This window comes from Pelodiscus sinensis, chromosome 9 (genome assembly GCF_052426305.1).
Source record: "Pelodiscus sinensis isolate ZL-2025 chromosome 9, ASM5242630v1, whole genome shotgun sequence".
Taxonomy (NCBI): domain Eukaryota; kingdom Metazoa; phylum Chordata; order Testudines; family Trionychidae; genus Pelodiscus; species Pelodiscus sinensis.
The window spans coordinates 63,185,220-63,206,470 of record NC_143060.1 but is presented as its reverse complement, the minus strand read 5'-3'; the positions used below and the strand labels follow the sequence as shown (position 1 = coordinate 63,206,470).

At 60.3% G+C, this 21,251-nt stretch overlaps 1 protein-coding gene across 3 annotated transcripts in view; it reads right to left on the bottom strand.

Annotated features, from left to right (window-relative positions):
• Positions 1–21,251, bottom strand: part of ASTN1 (astrotactin 1) — a 145,368-nt gene that overhangs the window by 21,906 nt on the left and 102,211 nt on the right. For all 3 annotated transcript variants that reach the window (XM_075936893.2, XM_075936892.2, XM_075936891.2), the window contains exons 9-16: positions 12,724–12,798; positions 11,600–11,737; positions 10,745–10,895; positions 6,855–7,021; positions 6,235–6,429; positions 5,542–5,669; positions 2,035–2,139; positions 1,616–1,804 (exon numbers count right to left, since the gene is read on the bottom strand). In XM_075936893.2, coding sequence (XP_075793008.2) covers positions 1,616–1,804; positions 2,035–2,139; positions 5,542–5,669; positions 6,235–6,429; positions 6,855–7,021; positions 10,745–10,895; positions 11,600–11,737; positions 12,724–12,798 — 1,148 coding nt within the window. The remainder of the gene's footprint in view (positions 1–1,615; positions 1,805–2,034; positions 2,140–5,541; positions 5,670–6,234; positions 6,430–6,854; positions 7,022–10,744; positions 10,896–11,599; positions 11,738–12,723; positions 12,799–21,251) is intronic.

Genomic DNA, 21,251 nt, shown 5'->3' with positions numbered 1-21,251 from the left:
GCCTTAGCGGCAGTCCAGTGCACTGGATCGCTCTCTTCACACCGCTGAAAAGCGACTTCCAAGCACGGGCGCGGGAAGAGACGGAGACCTGTTCTTCACCAACGTCACCTTTCATTGTGTCATTAGTTAGTCCCCTGCCAAGAAAAAACGGTTTGTGTAATTGGCCGTTCGCCAGAGTGGCGGTCAGGAAATCGGGGTTCTACTGGGGTTGCTACTATGACCCGTCCCTAGGGACTGTACACTTAATTTCTCTCTCGCACACACACGGGTGCCCCTGTACGGTACCGCTGAGCTGTGCAGCGAGTAGCATGAGCGAAGGAAGAGGCAGCAGGAAGAGTAATTCAGGACTCAGCTGTCCAAAGTCAGCATCTGTTCTAGGCCTGGGGCCGAGGGCTCAGTTTGATAAACAATCTTTGGCCTCCCTCAGCACCGACTGCACATTCACCCCCATAGGCCATTTCCCTGGATCTTCAACCCGCCGTGCGGTGCATGCAATTGGCAATCATTACAGGGAGGGTGAACGAAGAACCAGCCCCTCAGTTAATGAGTAAGATTGTCTCCATCTTCCATGCCCGTGAGAACTGACTGTTTAAACCTATTGCCGAGAAATAGGACCGTGATAACCTCACTCAGAAACCGCTGCCAAGAAAACGAGCCTGTTAAGCCACACAGAAGAAAGGCCACTTCTTAGCTTCCCCACCGTGCTGGAAATGAGCCACTTGGGGACAGCTTTGCAAGCGGCAGCCACAGAGAATGGTCTGTCTCTTGCAATTTTTCAATCAATATCCGCTCTGGAGATTCACCAGCGAAAAGCTAAGAGGAGAAAGTGGAAGAGGTGGGAAGAGGAAAGAGCGGAGGAGAAGAAAGGGTCAGAGTGCCTACAGAAGGGAAGAGACCAGGGTGCGATGCCTGAAGCGGCCCAAATTGGAGGGGGAACAAAAAAAGAGGGAATAGAGACAAGTTGCTGTGCTCAGAAAGATCCTGCCGCTGGACTACAGGTGTGGGTAATGCTGCCTTGTTCCCTTTTGCCACACCAGGGAAGATTTTATAGCCCTCGATCATATCCCCTTTGGGGTAGGACCTTGTTAAAAGCTTTCTGGGCAGAGAAGTAAAAGCAAGCTAAGGTTCTGGGAGAAGAAAACAGCAGAGAGGAGGAACCCCAGTCTCAAGAGCCAGGTGGAAGAGCGCAGATGTAGAAGACCCACAGATTAAAGACAGGCAAGAGCTAAGAGTAGAGTGCGGCAGGAAGGCTTGCTGGAATGAACGCTTTAGCCTTTTCTCTCTCTGAAGACCCAGCTTTTTATCAGCGTGATTCAAGACCTACTGAAGCCAGCAGGAGTCTTTCCATCGGCTTCAGTGGGTGCCAGATCAGGGCCAAATAACAAAAAAAGTTGATGCCTTGGCTTGGGCAGTTTATCCATATCCCAACGCCAGCATGTGACTCGCTGCAGGAAGTCTGCGTAGGGGGGATAGAAACCAGCCGACAGAAGGGAGCAGTCAGGCACGCCCGGCTGGCAAAAGGACTCCCTTACCTTGACTCCATACAGCTAGGATCTGCCGACAGCCTCTCTGGCGGGGTGCGTGCATGTTCTTGGTCACTGGCTAGGCCTCCTACCTTTGCTTATGTCTTCATACTCCAGCCAGAGCTGCCGCTGGACCTGCTTATTGGGGTACCAGATGGAGCAGGATTCCTCAAATCCATAGACTGCCTCCTGGATGTAATGGTTGCCAAACTGGTCTAGCAGGGCCACGAAATCGGCTCGGGAGGTGGCTCCATCCAGAGAGTGGAGGGCGTTGCTGAAAGCTGCGGAGGAACGGACACAGCAAACAATGAGAAACAGGAGGCACTCGTGAATACGAGAGGGGGTGGGGCCGGAGCTCCCACCAGCCCTGTCCCAGCAGGGCCATACTCCCTCCGACCGCCCCACACGGCTAAGTAACAAGCCGGCAATTGCAAGTGGAGGAAGACCAAAGCGGACTCAACCCGAAGGCTATTCCACCGTTGGCCTCCCGCTCCCGGCCTGCAGTACTCACACTGGGAGACGGTCAGCGGGGTGAGCCGGACGTGGTACATGACGGAACGCACCTTCCAGTGCTGCAGCAGCGGGTACCCCGACACCTCGCTGAAATTCACCATCCCTGAGAGAGACACGCGACAGAGCCTCAGTGCTGGACAGCAGCAAGCTGGAGCCCCCCAGCGGGAGGTCTGCCCCACGGCGGGTGCGTGGGTCAGGAGGGGGGCTCACGGAGGATGAGAGACCATGCCCAGTGCACAGAGAGGGGGACGGAGGCTGGTGTGTCCAGCGGAGCTCTCCGTGGTCCTGGCTCTGCCTTTGCTGAAGTCAGAGGGGCTTTCACCATTGACGTCGACATGCAGAGTTAGACCAAGGCAGAGGCCTCTGAAAACACCTCATCTCCAGGCCTTTGCCAGCATTCCAGCAGCCAAGGGACCTTCCAAAGGCCGGCCAGCCCGTTATCCCCATTTTACAGGAGGGGATGTTGAGCCACAGGGTGGGAATGGGACTCGCCTACGGTCACCCACAAAGCAGAAGCAGGAGGAGGAATAGAACCCAAGTCCCAATCCAGTGGTCTGTCTTCCAGGCCACACCGCCTCCCCTCCCACAGGCCCAGCCCGGTCCGGCTTCGGGCTACGCTTCCCTGGTCTGCATTTGGATCCTCTCAGCTTGACAGCACCTTCCCCCGAGGCAGCCGGTGCTCGCCGCTGTCGGAGGCGGGATACCGGGCTGGACGGATCACCAGTCGGAGGCAGCGTGGCTGCTGCTATGATCTCCTGCGTTCAGCACCCGCTCTTGGCGGCCGTGGCGATGCCAGCCCAGGAACGGGCGCCATTACCTCAGACCCCGGGACAGGCCTCGCAGCTGCCTGCGGCAAAGGAAGGGGGTGGGTTTTCCTCCGACGGCTTTGACGCAAGCCAGAGCATGCAACTCTAGCGCTTGCTGTGCTGTGAAATAAGCAAGGCAGCGGCTGGTTCAGAGCCCTTCTGGAGGGAAGAGTCTAGGGGTGCGAAGGCTTAACTAGTTCACGGGTTAAGATTAACCAGCGGGGGCTGTCTCAGCCTGGCCAGCGCAGCCTCGCAATGGGGTACACAGGGACTGCTCCTGCTGGGATGCTCCCCCCTGCCATTAGGCCCCCTTTAATTGGTTAAACAATAGTTTGACTGGTTAGCCAATCCAATGGGGGGATTCTACATTCCTAGAAGACACCGGATTATCATGGATGCCCCAGTCCGGCCTCATGCCCTCAACTGAGATGAGACTTATCGACTCGGGTGCTATGCCAGGGTATCGTAAGAGACAGTCCCCGCCCAGGGGAGCTGGCAGGGAAAGGACCCTGGTCTCTGTTTCACAGGCCTAGAGCGGAGGTAGAGGATCGGGAAGAGAACCCCGCTCTCCCAAGCCCCCGTTGTAACACGAGACTCCCTCCCCGTGTCTCGTCCCCGACAAGCTGTGTAAAAAGCCTCCCTCACAGGCGTTCCCTCCTGCTCCCTTCCCGGGCTGCGCAGACCTGGCTCGACGCTTACACCCTCGATAGCGTCTGGTTTCCCCTGCCTGCTCGGCGAAGGGACAGCTCTGCTCACCAAGCTGCCCAATTAAAACCTGCCGTGGGTGACAGAACGAGCTGGGACGGAACTGGAGGAAACCACTGGGCGGGGGACGAATCTAATTATGCTGAAAGAGGATTTGAGGGTCAGCGACTCTCCGGCAATTAAAAACGCAACTTTAAAGGAATTTGTTTGGGTTTGTTTTCTTGCTCTAGCCTGGGCTTGGCTTCTGAAGATAACAAGGCCTTTTGTGGTTTTTCCCTTGGAAGGCTAGTCCCAAAGGCATGCCCTGATGTGTTCCTATTTCCTCTCATTAGATTTTTTTAATGAATCACCCTTCAAACACTCTGGGCTTTGCCGTATGCGCTGCCTTTAAGGCACCTTGTGACTTGGTCGCTACCGTGGTCCACGCCAAGGGGAATGGACACAGGAGATAAAGAAAGCCAGCTAGGACAATACCCTCTTGTCTCTCCTCTGAGGAGCCCCCGATCCCTCCCCATCCAAAGTGGCGTGTAGCGGGCAGGGAAACCACACGGCAACCCTTTACATGAGGGGAGAGTTTATAAAAGGCTCGGCTCCCGTGTACTATGACAGGAGGTGGCGGCACCCCTCAACGGAGAAGGCGAGCTGTAAGAGACGGGGAAGGAAAAGGGCAGGGCCTTTCCACTCCCGCCTTGGCACAACTCGCTCCGCTTCCCACAAACTGGGTTTCAAAACGTCCCGTGCCATGCCAGCGCCAGCAGGGAGCAACAGCCAGGAGTGGGCGACACGTCAAACTACAGTCAATCTGGGGCACTGAGGACAGATGGACCAGTCAATATGTTACACTGCACAAAAAGGACACGCGATGTCCTTCCCCCACTTGGTGAGCAACCTGGCTCCGACTGGGGCTTATGAAATATGAGATACTAGCACCGCGCGGGCGGTGAACAGGCAAACCCAGGGACAAACAGTCCCATGTCAAGGGTTCTCCCAAGGTTTTGAAACAGCTGGCTCGTGCAGAGAGGAAAGCCACGTTTCCCAAGCGACGATGATCCGAGCTGGGGAAAAGACGACACTCTTGAGCCTTTAAATTCCTCTGACTTCGGTGCTCACTGTTCCAGATGACTTGAATGTGCGGCTCTCCTCTGGAAAGCAGTTATGCAAAACTGGCACCTTCTTACTCAGCACCTCTGTCCCCCTGCGAGTATTCGGAGGGATGCCGGGATCTGCTGACTTCAGTGAAAAATACACGGTTTTATTGCTTTTCACCACTGTCAGCTGCAAAGAGCCAGCCCAGCTCTGGGAGAATGAAGGGGATTATTTTCCACCTTGTGCCTCATCGACAGAATTGTTAACTAAGTTCCAATTACAAAACTGCTTGTGTAACGATGTGGCCTTGGTTACCCGGGGTAATCACCCCGGAGCCGGCAGGGCAGAAAGGGACGTGCAACTGGAGGTCAGTGATGTTAGCGAGGGCAGAGTTTGACCTGTGGGGGCGTCAGTGCCGGAGCCCTTCGGCACTTACGTGGGGGAAGCAGGCGGGAACTCCAAGGACCTGAGTTCTAGTCCTGCTTCTGCCACTGTGCTCTTGGGTGACCTGAGGAAAGTCACGTCTCCTCTTTGCGCAGTGGCTTCCCCAGTGCCTATTTCCCCTGCACGTTCTTTGGGGCAATGGGTTTGTCGGGGCCCCTAATGCGGACGACGACTGCCTGCTAGCACTCATGGTGCTGTCCTGCCATGCCAGGCAGCTGGACGGGACGTTCTGCTAGTGACCGTGCGGGGATCCCCCAGAGGGTAAGGGAGGGAACCGGCACATGCCACCCCCAGGGGAGGAGGAGTAACCAGGGCATCCGAGATCCCCCGAACGTGGGCCTTGTCTGGCTCTCTGACCAGCCAGGGTGTTTTTCTTTGCGGAAGCTCCCTCGCGCTGTTTTCTGGGTGCTAAGAACGCTCTGCAGCCGGGCAGGAGGAGCGGGCGCGTGGCTCGAGTCACTCACCAGTCAGGAAGCCTGGGTCCGGCGTGGGCTCAGAGAGATGCTCCTGACACTGGTTCTCCAGTGGGACGGGGGCCACCACCAGGCCGTCTGGGAGCTGCTGCTCCAAGCCCCGGGCGAAGTTGCTCTGCCTGCAAATTGCGGAGCGTTACCGCCGTGCGCGTGTCTCTAATTAACAAGCCCGGGCCGGCAGCCCCGGAGAAGGAGACCGGGCAAAGCAGGCCCGGGTTTCAAGGCAAGGGGGCTCGTTTGGGCTCATCTCGCCTGCGGTCCCCTGCAACATCCACGAGCGTCTGCTGTGGGCAGAGCACCTCGCCCCTCAGCCCTGCCTGAGGACCGGGAGTGGCAGACAAGCCGCCACCGCCCGAGCCTGCACCCTGCCCACCCTGCCGTGCCTTCCAGCCACTGGCCTGGCTACACCTGGCTGCTAGATTAAGGGGCCCTCTGGTATCAGAACGTGACCAGGCAGGGTGCGGCCACCGGCAGCGCATCTCTGCTTGGCATCCTGTTCAGTCTGCTGGGCCTCTCTCAACCTCCGCTCCCGGCCAATCACCGCCAGGTGGGTGTGACCGGCCTGCAATCAACTCCACTTCAGGACCCCTGTCCCTGGTGGGCCTGGGGCCGTGCCTTCCTAGGGGCACGGCGGAGGCCCGGCCACAGCGCCTGCCTGGCGAAAGGAGAGGCCGCGGTACTCACCGGAAGGTCCCTTTCAGCACCTGTCCAGCTGCCACCTCCCTGGACTGGTTGTTGTAGCCATAGAATATTTCCCCAAACAGAGTCTGATTCATGGGCAGCTCCCGGCTCTCCCCGCAGTCCCCTCCCTTTGGGCACGACTCGGAGATCAGCTGGCACGACCGCCCGTCCATGCCGAGTTTGTAATCCTCAATGCACCTGCCGTGGGGGGCGGAGGGGAGGGAGAAAATCGGCTCGAGCAATTACAGCAGGGGACGGAGCCGGTCGGGAGAGGCGGGACCTCAATGCAAGGAAATGCCTCCCCTAGGGCCCCCGGAACAACCACAGGGAAGCATCCGCGCTACTGAGTGATAACCATTGCCCGACGGCTCCCAGAATGTCACCTTGTCTGCAAGGCACGAACAGGGGAGACTGGGCCAGGTTTAAATGGCTCAGGGGACAGCTCTCCCACTCCCCGACCACTGGACCGCGCCAGAAAGGCGGGTGCCCAAGGAGCCGCCTTGCATGGCTAGCCCTGGAACCAGCTCCAGGCACTGCACAGCTCGCCCCTGTCCTGCCTCGGGTGCTCCCCAGGCCCCAGCCCAACGGCCCCCGGACGAGGACGCAACGGGCCGGTCGCTCACCCGCAGAACATGAGGATGTTGTACAGAGAGGGATCGTCCGGCAGAGGCGCCATCTGCTGGAGACACAGCTGCTCGCAGCCGCCGTTGAACCCGTCCGAACAGTCCACGCCCACGTGGCGGTCGTAGCAGCCGGTGCCATCCTTCATGGGGCTGAGGCCAGCCGGGCACTGGCAAGGCAGAGCGACCCAGGTTAGCCAGGCTCCGGACACAGGCGCCCACACAAGCCTTCGCTCAGCCACCAGCACCTTGCGAGGGAACGGCCTGTGGAATCTAGGCCGGACGTTCGCCCCGCCGCTGGAGTCTTTCAAGAAGGCAGCAATGAACGTAAAGCACCGAGCCTGGCTCAGCGCCCACCGGCGCATCCCTCGGGGCCCCGTCTCACCAAGCGACACGTGGTCTGGGGCGGCAGGCCAGGATGGAGCCGCGTTGGCAGAGCTGGGCCGAGCCGCAGGGTTCGACTGGCAGGGGCGGCCGGGGGCCAGGCTGGGCCGCGTTGGGCCGTGGGGTGAGACCAGCAGGGGCGGCCGGGGGCCAGGATGAGCCGCGTTGGGCCGTGGGGTGAGACCAGCAGGGGTGGCCGGGGGCCAGGCTGGGCCGCGTTGGGCCGTGGGGTGAGACCGGCAGGGGCGGTCGGGGGCCAGGCTGAGCCACGTTGGGCCGTGGGGTGAGACCGGCAGGGGTGGCCGGGGGCCAGGCTGGGCCGCGTTGGGCTGCGGGGTGAGACTGGCAGGGGCGGTCGGGGGCCAGGCTGAGCCACGTTGGGCCGTGGGGTGAGACCAGCAGGGGCGGCCGGGGGCCAGGCTGGGCCGCGTTGGGCCGTGGGGTGAGACCGGCAGGGGTGGCCGGGGGCCAGGCTGGGCCGCGTTGGGCCGTGGGGTGAGACCGGCAGGGGCGGCCGGGGGCCAGGCTGGGCCACGTTGGGCCGCAGGGTGAGACCGGCAGGGGTGGCCGGGGGCCAGGCTGGGCCGCGTTGGGCCGTGGGGTGAGACCAGCAGGGGCGGCCGGGGGCCAGGCTGGGCCGCGTTGGGCCGTGGGGTGAGACCAGCAGGGGCGGCCGGGGGCCAGGCTGGGCCGCGTTGGGCCGCAGGGTGAGACCGGCAGGGGTGGCCGGGGGCCAGGCTGGGCCGCGTAGGGCTGCAGGGTGAGACTAGCAGGGGTGGCCGGGGGCCAGGCTGGGCCGCGTTGGGCCGTGGGGTGAGACCGGCAGGGGTGGCCGGGGGCCAGGCTGGGCCGCGTTGGGCCGCGGGGTGAGACCAGCAGGGGCGGCCGGGGGCCAGGCTGGGCCGCGTTGGCAGAACTGGGCCGAGCCGTCAGACTCGCCGAGGTTGCTGCAGGCCAGGACGCGGGGGAAGGGCGGCTCCACGTGCAGGAAGAGCGGCAGCCCGAAGGGAATTGCGCAGAACGAGGGGGCCGCGGGGCCGACCCAGCCCAGGGCTCGCCGCCTGCGCGCTGCCCAGCTCGGGCCAATGCCCCGCGCCGACGGAGAGAGGACTTGCCGGGCCGGGGCAGCGCACGGGGAAGTTCCCCCCAGTGCGGACGCCGTGGCAGACTCCTTGCAGCGCAGCAGGAAGTGCGAGAGCCCCCCCCAGCATGCCAGGCCCAGCTCACAGCAGGCCCACCACGTGGACAGGTTCTGCCCTCCCCCGACCGAGGCGCTCGTCACACGGCCCACGGGGTTCGCTGACACTAATTCGGCAATTTCCACAACACACGGCCGCCCGCAGGCTTGCTAGGCTCCTGGCCCGAGCTCTCGAGTCCCCCCCTTCCCCTCGCACCAGCTGCAGCGCTGGATCTGGGCCCTTTAGGCAGCTTTGTGAAGCCACCTTTTGCTGTGCGAACCCAGATGCTCAGGCTGAAGGCAAACGGCACAACAGGGATCCAGCCCAGCACCCATCTGCCCCTGCCCCCGCTCTCTGGCTCTCCAGCTGTTCAGCCAGACGTGCTCTGCCCCAGGGGTGGGGGAGCGGAGACCGATGGATGAGACTCCTCGGGAACTGGCCAGGCCTGAGCAAAGTGGGTTGGGGGGGGGGGGGGGGGAGAGAGAGAAGTTTCCTGGCTTTAATTCACTACTTGGAACTGCCTCGTTCTGGAGCGGGCCCCCTCCAATGAGGACGCGAAACTTTCGCCCTCTTGGCTACACGCGCCTCTCTCGCCGGAGACACCGTCCCCCGGGGGACACCAGAACGCGGGGCAGAGGGGACATGTGCCGGGGGGGGGTCACTAGCTGGCCTCCTCCCCCTCCAAAGCCCATTAGCCCCCCGCTCTCCGGCAGAGAGCGTCTCCCCGAGCTAAAACCAGCAAGAGGGTTGAACGGGCTCAGAAGCTCCCAGCCGGCCTCCAGCGCGAGCGGATTGCCCCGGCGTACAGAGGGGAGAGGGAAGGACTACTGCAGAGAGAAAGTATCCCCCTATGCAGGCAGGGGGACAGGTGTCAGCACAGGGGCAGGAAGAAGACACGGAAAGGGAGGCGCGGCAGCGGCACGTGGGTAGTAAGTCCCTAGCCACGCACTCACCCACCGCCCTCTGGCCCGGGCAGCCGGCTGCACAGAAAGGAGAGCACCGACGGAGAGCTCCGTTCCCCACCGGCGGACGGGCCAGTTGTCTTCCAACCAGCCACATGCGGCAGGAAGATCTCGACAGCCAGTCACTCAAGGGGGACCTTCCCCCGTGCACCACGGCCAGAGACGTCCCGTGGCTGCCGGCGGGTGGGGAGCAGAGCGAGGCCCAGGCGCCAGCAGCGTTACTGAGCACACTCACATGCTCGGGACGAGCCAAGCCGATCTGGGGTGGGGCGGGGGCGTACGGTGAGGGCGGACACAGCACGGTGCCGCTGCCATAGGCCCTGGGAGGACCCGGGAAGGAAGCTGGGTCGCCCTCGAAGAGATGCACCTGGCACAGCAGAAGCAGCCACAAAGTAGCAGCAGGTGGGTCTGGGGCCATGCAATTACCCCTGCCTCCCCGTCGGGTCTAGTGCTCCATCCCCGGACTAATCCTCCCCCACCCCAGGCGACAGGGCCTGCTCTCCTGGCTGGGTCGCTCTGAGCGGAAGAGTCTGATCCCTGAGCCCCTTGCCGGAGGACGCGGGGAAGACCGGGACTGAAACGGGGTTCAGAGAAGAGCCGGACAGATCCTGGCTGCCAGCCAGGATGGGCAGGGATGGTCCCGAGCCTCTGTCTGTCTGGAGGTGGGCGACGGGAGGGATCACGTGAGGGTTCCCTGTTGTGATCTCTCCTCTGGGGCTCCTGGCACGGGCCACTGTGGGCAGGCAGGACGCCGGGCTGGATGGACCTTTGGTCTGACCCCGTCCGGCCGTCCTGATGTTCTTAGTGCAACACAGGCAGCAGCTCGGATCAGCCCCTTCTGGCGCAGCCGTGCCCGCGAGATGCATCTCTCCACCGCCCTGCCCCAAGGAAGCCCGAACGGCAGCCCGGGAGGAGAGACTCTCGGCCGCAGCCGCTACCCTGGTGCCCACCGGCAGCGCCTCCTCGACCCGGTGCCAGGATCCAGAAACAAGACAAAGCCCCTGAGTCTCCGACAGAGGAATGAGGGGCGGGGACGTGGGTGGGGAGAAAGGTAACGTCCATCCTATTCATTCGGCTGTTAGCCAGACTCGGAGCCCTGGACGGGCCGTCTCCTCGTCCTAGGCTGGAGAACTGTGGGGAGGAAGAAGCCGGGGGAAGCTACTGACGAGTTAGTTAAATGCTGGAGGGAGAGCTACAGTAAAGCTGCAATGCAGCCTCTTTCCCTGCTCACTCCGGGCCTTCTGAAAAGCAGTGACCTGTCTGATCCCCCCAAGGCATTCTGGGAAGCTCCCAGCTGCTCTCCCACCCATTTCTCCTCACAGCAGGCAAGACAAGCTTGGGGCTCGGACCCCTCCGCGGACGTACGCACCACGCAGCCGGAGGAGTCCAATTTGCGGTCCGAGATGCAGCGGAAATTCTTGCTGCAGCCCCCGTTGTCTTTGGAGCAATCCCGAACGGGTCCAAAGGAGTCTAAGAGAACCTCCAGGCTATCGAAGGAGGAGGAAGTCATCAGCTCTTCCCTGCAAGGAGGAGAGGAGAGGGGCCCGATAAGAAATCCAGACCCTCCAGCATTAATATTTAACTCCATTTCAGTCTGAAGTGCTAGTCATCACCGACACTGTGCAACAGCCTCAGGTCCACTAGCGCACAACAGTGGTTCGCAGTCGTGTGGCCGGCGTTTTGCACTGATCACGAGTGCAAGTGAGGCTAAACACACCCAGGAGGTGGCCGGACCCCTCCCCAGCCGTGTGTACATGGAAAGCGCATGCTGCCCCTGCGGACACGTGGCGCAGAGAAGCCGCCTCACTCAGCAGCCAGGACTCTTAAGTCTGTACGACGCGTTGGAGCCACGCGCGGACACGGGTTAGACCCACGAGGCACGCTCCGAACGACTCCATCGACTGAGAACGGAGAGGACGCGGGGGCAGGGCTCTCAGCAGGCCGAGGACCATGGCTGGCGGCAGGCCCCATGGTGAATGACGGACAAAACTCTGCCAAGAAAGGCACACCTGGCGGGATGTCGCAGGGCACTGACCTCCCCTTTAGCCTGGAATGCACCTCCCCAGGGAGACGCCCAACGCCAGCGCCCAGAGGGCCCCGAACACCACACAAGCTGGGGTCAGCTCCCTGGCTCCTCCAACGTCAGAGCCAGCCTTGTGAGCGGGATCCCGCTGCCCCCAGCCCTCTCCCTGCCAGCTCCGCCCGGCCCCAGAGACGCGCTCACCTGACCTCCACCGCGTCCTCCATCACCGTCATGTCCGTCTTGCACTTGGCCGAGGGGTTGATGGCCAGCTCGGCTGGCGGGATCACAAAGCTCTTACTGAGGGGCAGCCACATCCCTTCCCCCAGGGTGTAGGTGAACCTGCGGGACGGGGGGAGAACCATTCACCGCGGAAGGAAAACAGGCCGCCTGACTTGGAAGCCGCACGGGGGACAGAGGCAGGGACACACATGGAAGCGAGGGTGTGACTGCCACATGGACTGGATAGGGAGAGCGGTGCAGGGCCCATGTCTCCCCCATTCCTGGAGCGAACGGTGGATGTGTCCAATGAAGACCCAACGCAGACAGCTCCTGGGCCACACACGGGGGGGGGGGAAAGAGCTGCTGAGGTTCGCGGATGGCTCTGGGTCTCTATCCACGGCCCCCGTCCCTAAAGTATTCACACCTCCCTGTCCTTCACGTGTTCACCTTCACGCACCCCACAGGAGGTAGCATGAGCTGATGGGCAGCAAACTCGGGCACAGGCTGATTAAGTGACTTTCCCCAGGTCACCTAGGATGTCTGTGGCGGAGTCGGGTGTCGAACCCGGGTCTTCGGCGCACCTGTCGTGGGCCCTACCTACTAGGCCAACCGGCAAGTGGCAGGTCAGCGATTTGCCCAAGGCCGCAGTGAGCTAGAAACAGAACCCAAATCTGCGGGGTGCCAGCCCTCGGAAATGCGGCTACCTCCAAGGGATCCGGGGCGTGGTTTCCCATCTCGCCCGTTGCAGGCCACGAGGCATCCTGCCTTCGCTGCCTCTTTGCCCTTCCCCCCGGGGCAGGGTGGGGCGCTTCACGCACTTGTACACACACCCCCACGGACACGGACCCCCAGGGCCTGTACCAAGTGCCTGATGGAGACCATCTGGCTGGTTCCCACAGGCCAGCGGTCAGCCCAGACTCAGCCAATCGGATCCCTGGCTTTGGCGCCCACAAGAGACGTCCTGGGACCCCCGGGAACTGAGGAGTGTATTTCCTGAGGGACGTTTGCAGCCATTGGTGCCCAGAGGACACAGGGAGGGGCTGGCCGCCCGCAGAGGGCTACGGTCACCGGGGAGGCTGGCAGGGCAGCCAAACCTTACACCTTACCTAAAGATCTTATCGGACGGCTGCTCTCCCAGCACCAGGTCAAATCCACGCTGGAATATCGTGTACGGCCAAGGCCTGGAAGGAGAAAAGAAAAAGACCCTCGCCTAACGTGCTCCATTTGCAGAGCAGCGCACGGAGCAGATCCGGGGGCCGGGTCCCATGTCCCCTGCTCCTGCGCGTACCAGCAGTGACCCCGCTGGGGAGTCACACCGGAGGGACGCCGGCGGGAGACCAGAAGCAGGCTCTCGACACACCCACGGTTTGGCATCACTCCCAGCTGATGCCAAAGTCCGAGCCCCTCCATCCGGGGCGGACGTCAGGGGCCCCGGCTTGGCTGCTTGGCACACGCTCCCCGCCCCCGAATGTTCTGCTGGGCTCCCGGGGGGGCACAGCTCGAAAACCGTTGCTTGCGTGTGATTTGCTTCCCCTTGCAGGGGTGAAAAGGTTGCGATGCCTGCATGGCATTTACCCACCACAACTCGGGGTCCCCCCTGGCATGGGGCCCGGGGCCACTGCCCCGCCTGGTGCCCCCAGCCCCGACGGGGAGAAGGGAAGACGACTAGCACAGTCCACTGACCGAAGGGGGAATTCAATGCGGCGTGGGGCCCGCACAGGGGAACAAACACTCCCACTTCCGAACAGCGTCTGCAGGTTTCTCGGACCCCTGTGCCCTGTCCCCGCCACGCCCCGCAGGATTCTGGGTGTCTTTTGGCTCCATCCCATCCCGGGTCTGGTCCTGGTCTGATTTTGCAAGCAGCTCTGAGCAGGCAATCCCCGGTGCCTGCCTGGAGCCCCGCTGACTCAGTTTAATTACCGCCACTGTCCTCTTACGCTTGAATTTAACGAGCCTCCGGCGAAGCCGGCTCCTGGAGAAACCCAGAGCATCCTAGTCACCTCCGCGCCTCCTCTGGCGGAACACATGGCCGCCCTGCGGCGGAAAGCCCGTCCACGAGGGAAGAAACTGCTCCGGTGACAGCAGAAGCAGCTTTAATTGACTCTCCTGCTCCGGTAGTCAGCCACGCCCCCCGAGAGCCCGGCCCTCGTCTTCCCAGAGGCTGCAGAGCTCCAGGAAAGCGAGGGGGCAACGGCGCTCTAGTCTCTTCCCAACACCGTGCAAAAAAAGCCAGGTCTGGAGGGCCCCAGGACGCCACTGCTGCCTCTGCCAAACTCTGGCTAAGCCAGAAGAGCCCCGTGGAAGTCAGACAGCCCACGGAGGAATGGCCACTGACTCTACAGCCAACGTGGCCCTTCACGAGGCTAGGGGAGCCCAGAGCCTCGCGGGCCAGACGGGGGAGGCCGGGGCTGACCCAGGCCACGGGCTCTGCTTAGCAAGGGGAAGAAGTGGCTCCGCACACTGCCACGGGCAGGCACGCCACAGAGCTCAGTTCGATGGCTCCGCACTCCAGGACATCCGTACACACCTGCCTGTCGGCCAGAGGCTACGCCGCCCCTCGGGGCTGTTGCTGGCCCAATGACCTCCCCGGCCTGACCCCGATCCAGCCGTCATCAGGGTCTGTGCTGGAGAGAGGACTGAGGAGGACATCCCTCGCCGCACGTCTGTGGGCACCGACCACCGCACCAGCTGTGCCCTGACCCCCGGAGCACCAAAACTTCCCTGTCCGTTCCACAGCTTGCTGGGGGCGCACTCCAGAGCGGGAGAGCCAACACCAGGCCTAACTCTGCATCCCAACTTGTACATCCCGTCACCTCCCCCGTCACGCCCTCGAGGGATGGTGCTAGGCAAACCCAGCCAGTCTGCCGCACATAAGGTGCTTACACACCTGCAGGGGGCTCATGCAGACAGGTACCCGGAGGAGATGTGTTGCCATCCATCGTAGCAGGAGATACACTGTCAGATCTCCAGACGGCCCCATGGAATCACGGGGAATCAGTATCAAGGGATTTCATAGCACCCAGCTGGGGAAGGACGGCACCTGGAAAACCATCTCTTTCTGGGCAGGATAAGATTGACAAGCTGAAGGCAATTCAGAGAACAGCAGGAAAACCAACAAGGCACTGGAGGGACTGGTTTAGGAAGAGCGATTGGGAAAGACTTGGACAGGTGCACGGTGGCTAACTGCCGGTAAGGAAGAGCAAGATAGCTGCATGCAGATTAAGAGCAGGTGTAAACACAAGCACGGAGCAGAACTATTTCAGGTGGCAGAGGCAAAAGGGGAAGTTTTAGGCCAAATACAAAGAAACAGGGTTGCTTAGACTGAAATAGTCGTCCAAGGAAAAGTAGGAGACTTCTCGTTTGGGGTATGAGAAGTGGCTTGATCAAAACCGTGCGTTCTGGCCGCGGCAGAACGACAGGCTCCACCTCCAACTTGCTTGGGAAAGTGTGTGTCTCGATGGTCGAGCGCTCCGTGTGTCGCTGATGGGTCACAATGCCACACCCGCTACCAAGGACACGGTGGAGGCCCTTTGCCAACTCCCGGATCCCAGATCCACAGAAACACTTGGAGGGTGGATGGATTTCCAGGATCAACCACCTGAACGAAGAACTCGACTCCTGCTGCAGCATCCTCCGTGGACACCCTCCTGTCTTCTCCTACTAAAGCAATCCTGCCTTCAGAACACACATCTGGCCGGCATATCCGTAGGCCCTTCTGGCGGTAGATTTCTCCAGGGCAGCATACCTGCCTTTTAGACGCCGGCAGCAGAAGCCGGCGTTGACGCCAACGGGCTTTGGAGAGACATCACAATGCCCACCAGCCTTGCCCACACCAGCCACGCCGGGCGGTGAACTCGGACCTGGAGAGAGGTGCGGCTCACCCTGCGGATGCAGCCCAGAACAATGAAGGCCGGAGAATATTTTCCAACTGGTGCTCAATTATTGCCACGCAGAAAACAATCCTGGCAATTTTCTCCACAGGTAATTACAGCTCTTTTCCGCAAGCACCTCCCGTTCTTATGGGAAGCTATTTTAGCCACAACAAAAGAATTCTGATTGCAGGATTGTTATGCCTCTAATTCCTCTACCAGGATACAATCTGATTTTTGTCCCGTCAGCTAGACGGGGAGGATGCCATTCATCCCACAGATTGGACGGGCTTGAATAAAGGAAGCTTTAGAAGTAGGCACATAACATTCTTGCGTGGCTCACCCACACCTTGAATACGCTACTGTCTGTGAGCCTTTCAATACTCCTGCGGATGGGCTTTATTCTCGGCTCTCAGGAGCGCATCAGATGGCAAACAAAAGGAGAGGTACAGTATTGTTCCAGATGCACAGAAGTGGGGAAATAAGAAGAATGGCTACCCCTCCCTCCCCGCTCCACGGTGAATTCAGCGCTAGTGAAAGGTACCAGATTGACAGACTTGCAGCCCAGACGCCTCTGTTTAGGCACAGACCAGGATCAGACTGGTTAGCAGCACTGCCGACTTCCCCATGCCGCCCAGCCAGTGGCCAGTACAACAGGGACTGCAGCAAGAAATTCCACTGCAGCTCCGACCCCAAATTGGACTCTTCTAGTTGTGTGGTGCATGCGTCTGGGGAGGGGGGTGGAGGCCGTCAGAGCCTGAAGCTTGTCTGCTGTCTGTGATAAGAAACGTGTGGGAGAGCAGCTAGGAGCTTCCCATAATGCCTTGGGGGGAATCAAAGCTGCACATCAGTTAACGAGACGCTGCTTTTCAGAAGGTACAGAGGAAGCAGGTAAAGAGGCTGCATTGCAGTTTTCCTGTTGCTCTCCACGCACACAAGACAACACAAACACGTCCACAATAATAATAAAAATGTACAGACAGGCAAAGAAAGAAAAATGCTGCGGGAGAACTTATTAGTGTTTGATTTAAGGATCTTCACTTGGTACATCAAGCGATGCCGACAGCCCGCGTTTTAATTCTTATAAAGCTTTCTCTTCACAAATCTCAACGTCTTCTCTGCTTGAGTAACTACTGTCCAACATGCCCTACTAGAAGATGTACCCAGTGTTGCTCGAGTCCTTAACGCAAATAAGTTTTGGTTTTCTTCGTTGAAATCATTGCTCTGGGGTGGGGCTGGGCATGAGGGGTTCAGGACGCAGGCTGCCCTGGAGAGAGAGGCCAACCCAACCCTCTCTCACCGCAGCAACTTGGGACCCAGTGAGACGCATCTCTCCATGGCCGCTGCAGCGGGCACAGCTGGGGAAAGAGGTGCATGTACCCCGGCTAGGGGAGAGACAGACACACAAAGACAGGGCAGAATTAACGGGTGTTAATCTAGGGTTACCGCACGTCTGGTTTTTCCCGGACATGTCCTCGTTTTCATTTGTTAAATCTCCATCTGGCCGGCTTTTTTAAATGGCAAAACACATCCGGGATTTTGCTCTGCAAAGAGGATCGGGGCGGGGGGGGGGGGGGGCGGTGGCACATGCTGGTCAAATGGAACGTTCAGAGCCGCGCGCCCGGACCGTTCCCGGCCGCTCTGTGCACGCGCCCCAGCGCCTGAAGGGAAACGCGCCTGGCCGCAGCGGCTCCGGTGAGACCCAGGGCTGATCTGATGGGGGGGGGGCTCCTCCCACAGAGTCACCGCGTTAACCTAGCAGGGCAGAGGGTATGTCACCGGTTCTGGGGGAGGGGTGCGGCATTGGGTTAGAGCAGGGGTGTTGGGGGGGGGGCTGGTTCTTAGGGGGGGCACGGGGTTGCAGCAGAGGGGCTGGGGGTGGCTGGTTATGGGGGACGGCAGGGATACTGAGTTAGAGCGTGGAGCTGGGGGAGGCTAGTTCTGGGGGAGGGCAGGGACACTGAGCTAGACGGGGGGCTGGGAGGGGAGGTGCCTGGCTCTGAGGGAATTGGGTTGGAGCGGGGGGGGGGGGAGTTGTATTCTTATTATTGTTTAACATCGCGATTAATTTTTAATCGCTTGACAGCCCTAACACACACCCTTTTGCCAACCCTGTCTGCCCCCTGCTGGCCCAATGGGGTTATAGCTGTCCTGGCCCCCATCTCTGGCTCCTCGCTGCCCCCCGTGGGCATTCTACAGTATCACTCTTCCTCCCACCAGCCCTCTCCCTTTGCATTTTAGGAGAGGCAACTGAATTCCCGGCACATCCCACTGTCCTGGCACAACCAAACCCCGACCTTGCTTTAAGTTAGGAGAAGAGGGAGCTGCCTGTCAAATTTAATGGTCCCAGCTCCTACCGTTTCAGAGGAGATCTTGACCAAACAGACTCAGACAGACAGACAGACATTTCCAAAATGATCATTTATATAGATACATCCCTACGAGATTCCCACTCCACGTAGGCGGGCTGGCACTTTCGAAGGACTCTCTGAGGGGAGCGCTCAGCTCCCATGGAGTTTTAGTGGGCTGTGGGCATTAACCTCCAGTCAGCTCCTGTAGAAACGCCAACCACCATCCTTATGCTGGATTGCTCTTAGCCATCCACGCAGCTTGTCCTGTCTCCCTCAGCAACATGCCCATCAGCTCCGCCACCCCCCCCCCCCCCGACTGCGAGGGATGCCCAGGGCCGTTCTACCCGCCGACGTGAGCGTTTACATGAGGGAGGGACGCTGTAGGGCAAGGGCCAAGCCATGCCAGGCTTTGGCATCGCTGAGCTCAACAGAGCTACCCCGAGACACGCCCACGGCACAACTGGGCATCAAAAGGGCATCGCTGACCTGCCCGTGGTCCAACCCATCTCTGGTAAAGTTCCCAATGATTCAGTGGGGCAGGATCGGGGGGTTGTTGACGTGGGTGCCGCCCCTGGCCCTTGCGCTTGTCCAGCGCGGCTGGGATGCGTCATGTCGGACAATGCTCGTAAGCCCAGGTCAGCCAGTACCTGCTCTGGGCAGCAGGGTGTCTCTCCAAAAAGGCTTCTGCGGGAGACAGGAGAGTATCGAGCCGTGGCACGGTGGCTTGCGAGGGGCTGTGTGGAAACGCCGACTTTGGAACACGAAGAGCAGAGAACAGCAAGACGGCCTGCGGCACCTTATACTAACAGACGTATTGGAGCAGAAGCTTTCGTGAGCAAAGACCCACTTGGTCAGATGCACGCAGAGAAGTAGACATTAAGGAGGACAGAGGCGCCTGCCCCCACCGGGGCACCCCGCAGATCCAAAGCCCTGTTCTTCTGGGTGCTGCCAGGCTGCCATTGCTCAAATCCTCTTGGCTGGGTTTGTTTTTCTTTGGCTTTAGAAATATGCACTGGGGGGACTTCACCTCGCTGTGCACAGCTCACCCTTTCAGTCGCTGCCTTTTGCCTCCCGTCGCTGCTGCTTTGTTTCGCTCCCCCTCTCTTCCCTTTCACGTCCCTCACTTTCCCTTTCACGGTCGCGGCCGGCTCCTCCCTGCTTGGTTTTTGTTGCTCTTGGCAAGGATTTCAGTTGCACGCTCTTTAGCGCTCACAAAAGAAACGAGGGCTGATCAGAAACGGCTCAGTGGCTGATCAAACTGGATTAACGGCGCTCGGGATGAGAGCCGGCCTCCTCTTTCGCTATCTATCACGGCATTCGGGGGCGCGCTTGAAAGGGAGGGGCCAGCAGGGCTGCCCGGAAGCCAACCAAGTGTGCCAGCGATTGGGCACGCTGCTGCTTCAAAGCTATGCCAATGCACCTCGTTGCTGCTCGCCAGCGCCCCCTGCTAATCCAGCCTCGACTGCCGTTCGTGCCGAGGTGGACAGACAACGGCTCAGAATCGGGGGTTGGTGGGAACCTCTCAAACACAATCCAGGTCTCCATCCAGACGCCAAGCCTAGTGCTGGAACCTACTGCCCACTCTCAATGCACACTGGCCAGCTCCCGGCTTCTCTCTGCTACCAGACCAAGTTTTTGGATGGGGTGAAGGGGTTATGGCATGGACAGGGGAGTTCAAGGATCATGCTAGTGACAACGAGGCATTTCTTGTAGCCAGGAAAGACCAGGGGAAAGCCAGTCTGTTAGCAGGTGTCATAAGAACATAAGAACGGCCGTACTGGGTCAGACCAAAGGTCCATCTAGCCCAGGGTCCTGTCTGCCGACAGTGGCCAGCACCAGGTGCCCCAGAGAATGTGGACCGAAGACAATGATCAAGCGATTTGTCTCCTGCCATCTCTCTCCAGCCTCTGACAAACAGAGGCCAAGGACACCATTTCTGTCCCCTGGCTAATAGCCTTTTATGGACCTAACCTCCATGAATTTATCTAGTTTCTCTTTAAACTCTGTTACAGTTCTAGCCTTCACAGCCTCCTCTGGCAAGGAGTTCCACAGGTTGACTACACGCTGTGTGAAGAAGAACTTTCGCTTATTTGTTTTAAACCTGCTCCCCATTCATTTCATTTGGTGTCCTCTAGTCCTTATATTATGGGAACTAATGTCTTTCCCATAAGCACAAAGCCGGTTCTGAGGCGTGAATTATAGCAGGAGCTTGCTGCTTCATGGGGCACCGCCACCCATAAGCAGAGAGGAAAAGAGGGGCTATTTCTGCTTCATGCTAGAGAGCAGGCCCCTCACACTTGCTTCATCTTGGAACAGTCCTGGGGGTTCACGGGGCTGCCACCTATCCCCCCTATTCTGGCTGACACGGAACATTTCCCATAGTCAGAGCCACCTGGGTGGGGCAGCTATTTGTGCCCCTCCGAAGGCCGGGTGGGCAATCCGTTTTCAACAAGGGCCACTTCAAACATTTTTGAAGTGGTGGCGGGCTGCCCTAGAAGGGGCGGGGCCTTAGATGGAGGGGGCGGGGCCTTAGACAGAAGGGGCGGGGCCTTTAAATAGCAGGAGTTGAAAGGGCTCGCGCCTCGCCTGTGACTCCGGAGCTATTTAAAGGGCTCGTTGCTCCCAGCCTGGCTAACGTGTGGCCTGGGAGCCGGGGACGCTGGAGCCCTTTCAGCTGCTTCCATTCAAAGGGCTCCCATCTTGCCGGGGGAAAGCGAGTTCTTTACACAGAAGCAGCTGAAAGTCTCGCGCGTCCCTGGCTCCCAGGCAACGGGCTAGTGTGGGGCCGGGAGCTGCGAGCCCTTTCAGCTGCTCCTATTGTGGATGGCAGCCGCCCGGCAGGCCGTGTCTCCGGTTCCCAGGCAACGCGCTGCAGGCGGGGCCCGGAACTGCTGCGTGGGCCGGATCGGGCCCACCGAGAGGCTGTTGCCCACCCCTGTTCTACGGCCTCTGCCTCGCCCATGCTGCTTCCAACTAGGGCCACATTTTTACTCGCCGTGGCTTGGCTTTCTGCTTCACTCCTTCCCCTCCCCTTCCTCCCCCTGCTCTCCTTCCCAGCCAGCTCTTCATTAAAAATGCTAATGCAGACACTTTCTCCCTGGGATGCCCGTGGACATGAAAGGAGCGATGGGCAGGGAGGGCAGAGAGGGGCTTGGTGCCTGGCGGATCTGAAAGTCGGGGAGGCTTTTCATCTGGGTGTCCTTCAATCTCGCAAAGCCGAGACGCGCGGCGGGGGGTGGAGCGAGGCGGATTTAAAAAGAAGGAAAAAAACCCGTCATCCGGGGAAGTGCTGCCCTTGTAACTTCACCCAGATGCTGCACCCCGGGCCCTCTGCCGTTTGCCGCCTTGCCGGGGCTTCGCTGCCTGGGGAGGCTGTGTGTTGGGCGGGGGGCGCAAGCGAAGGAAGCAGGAAGG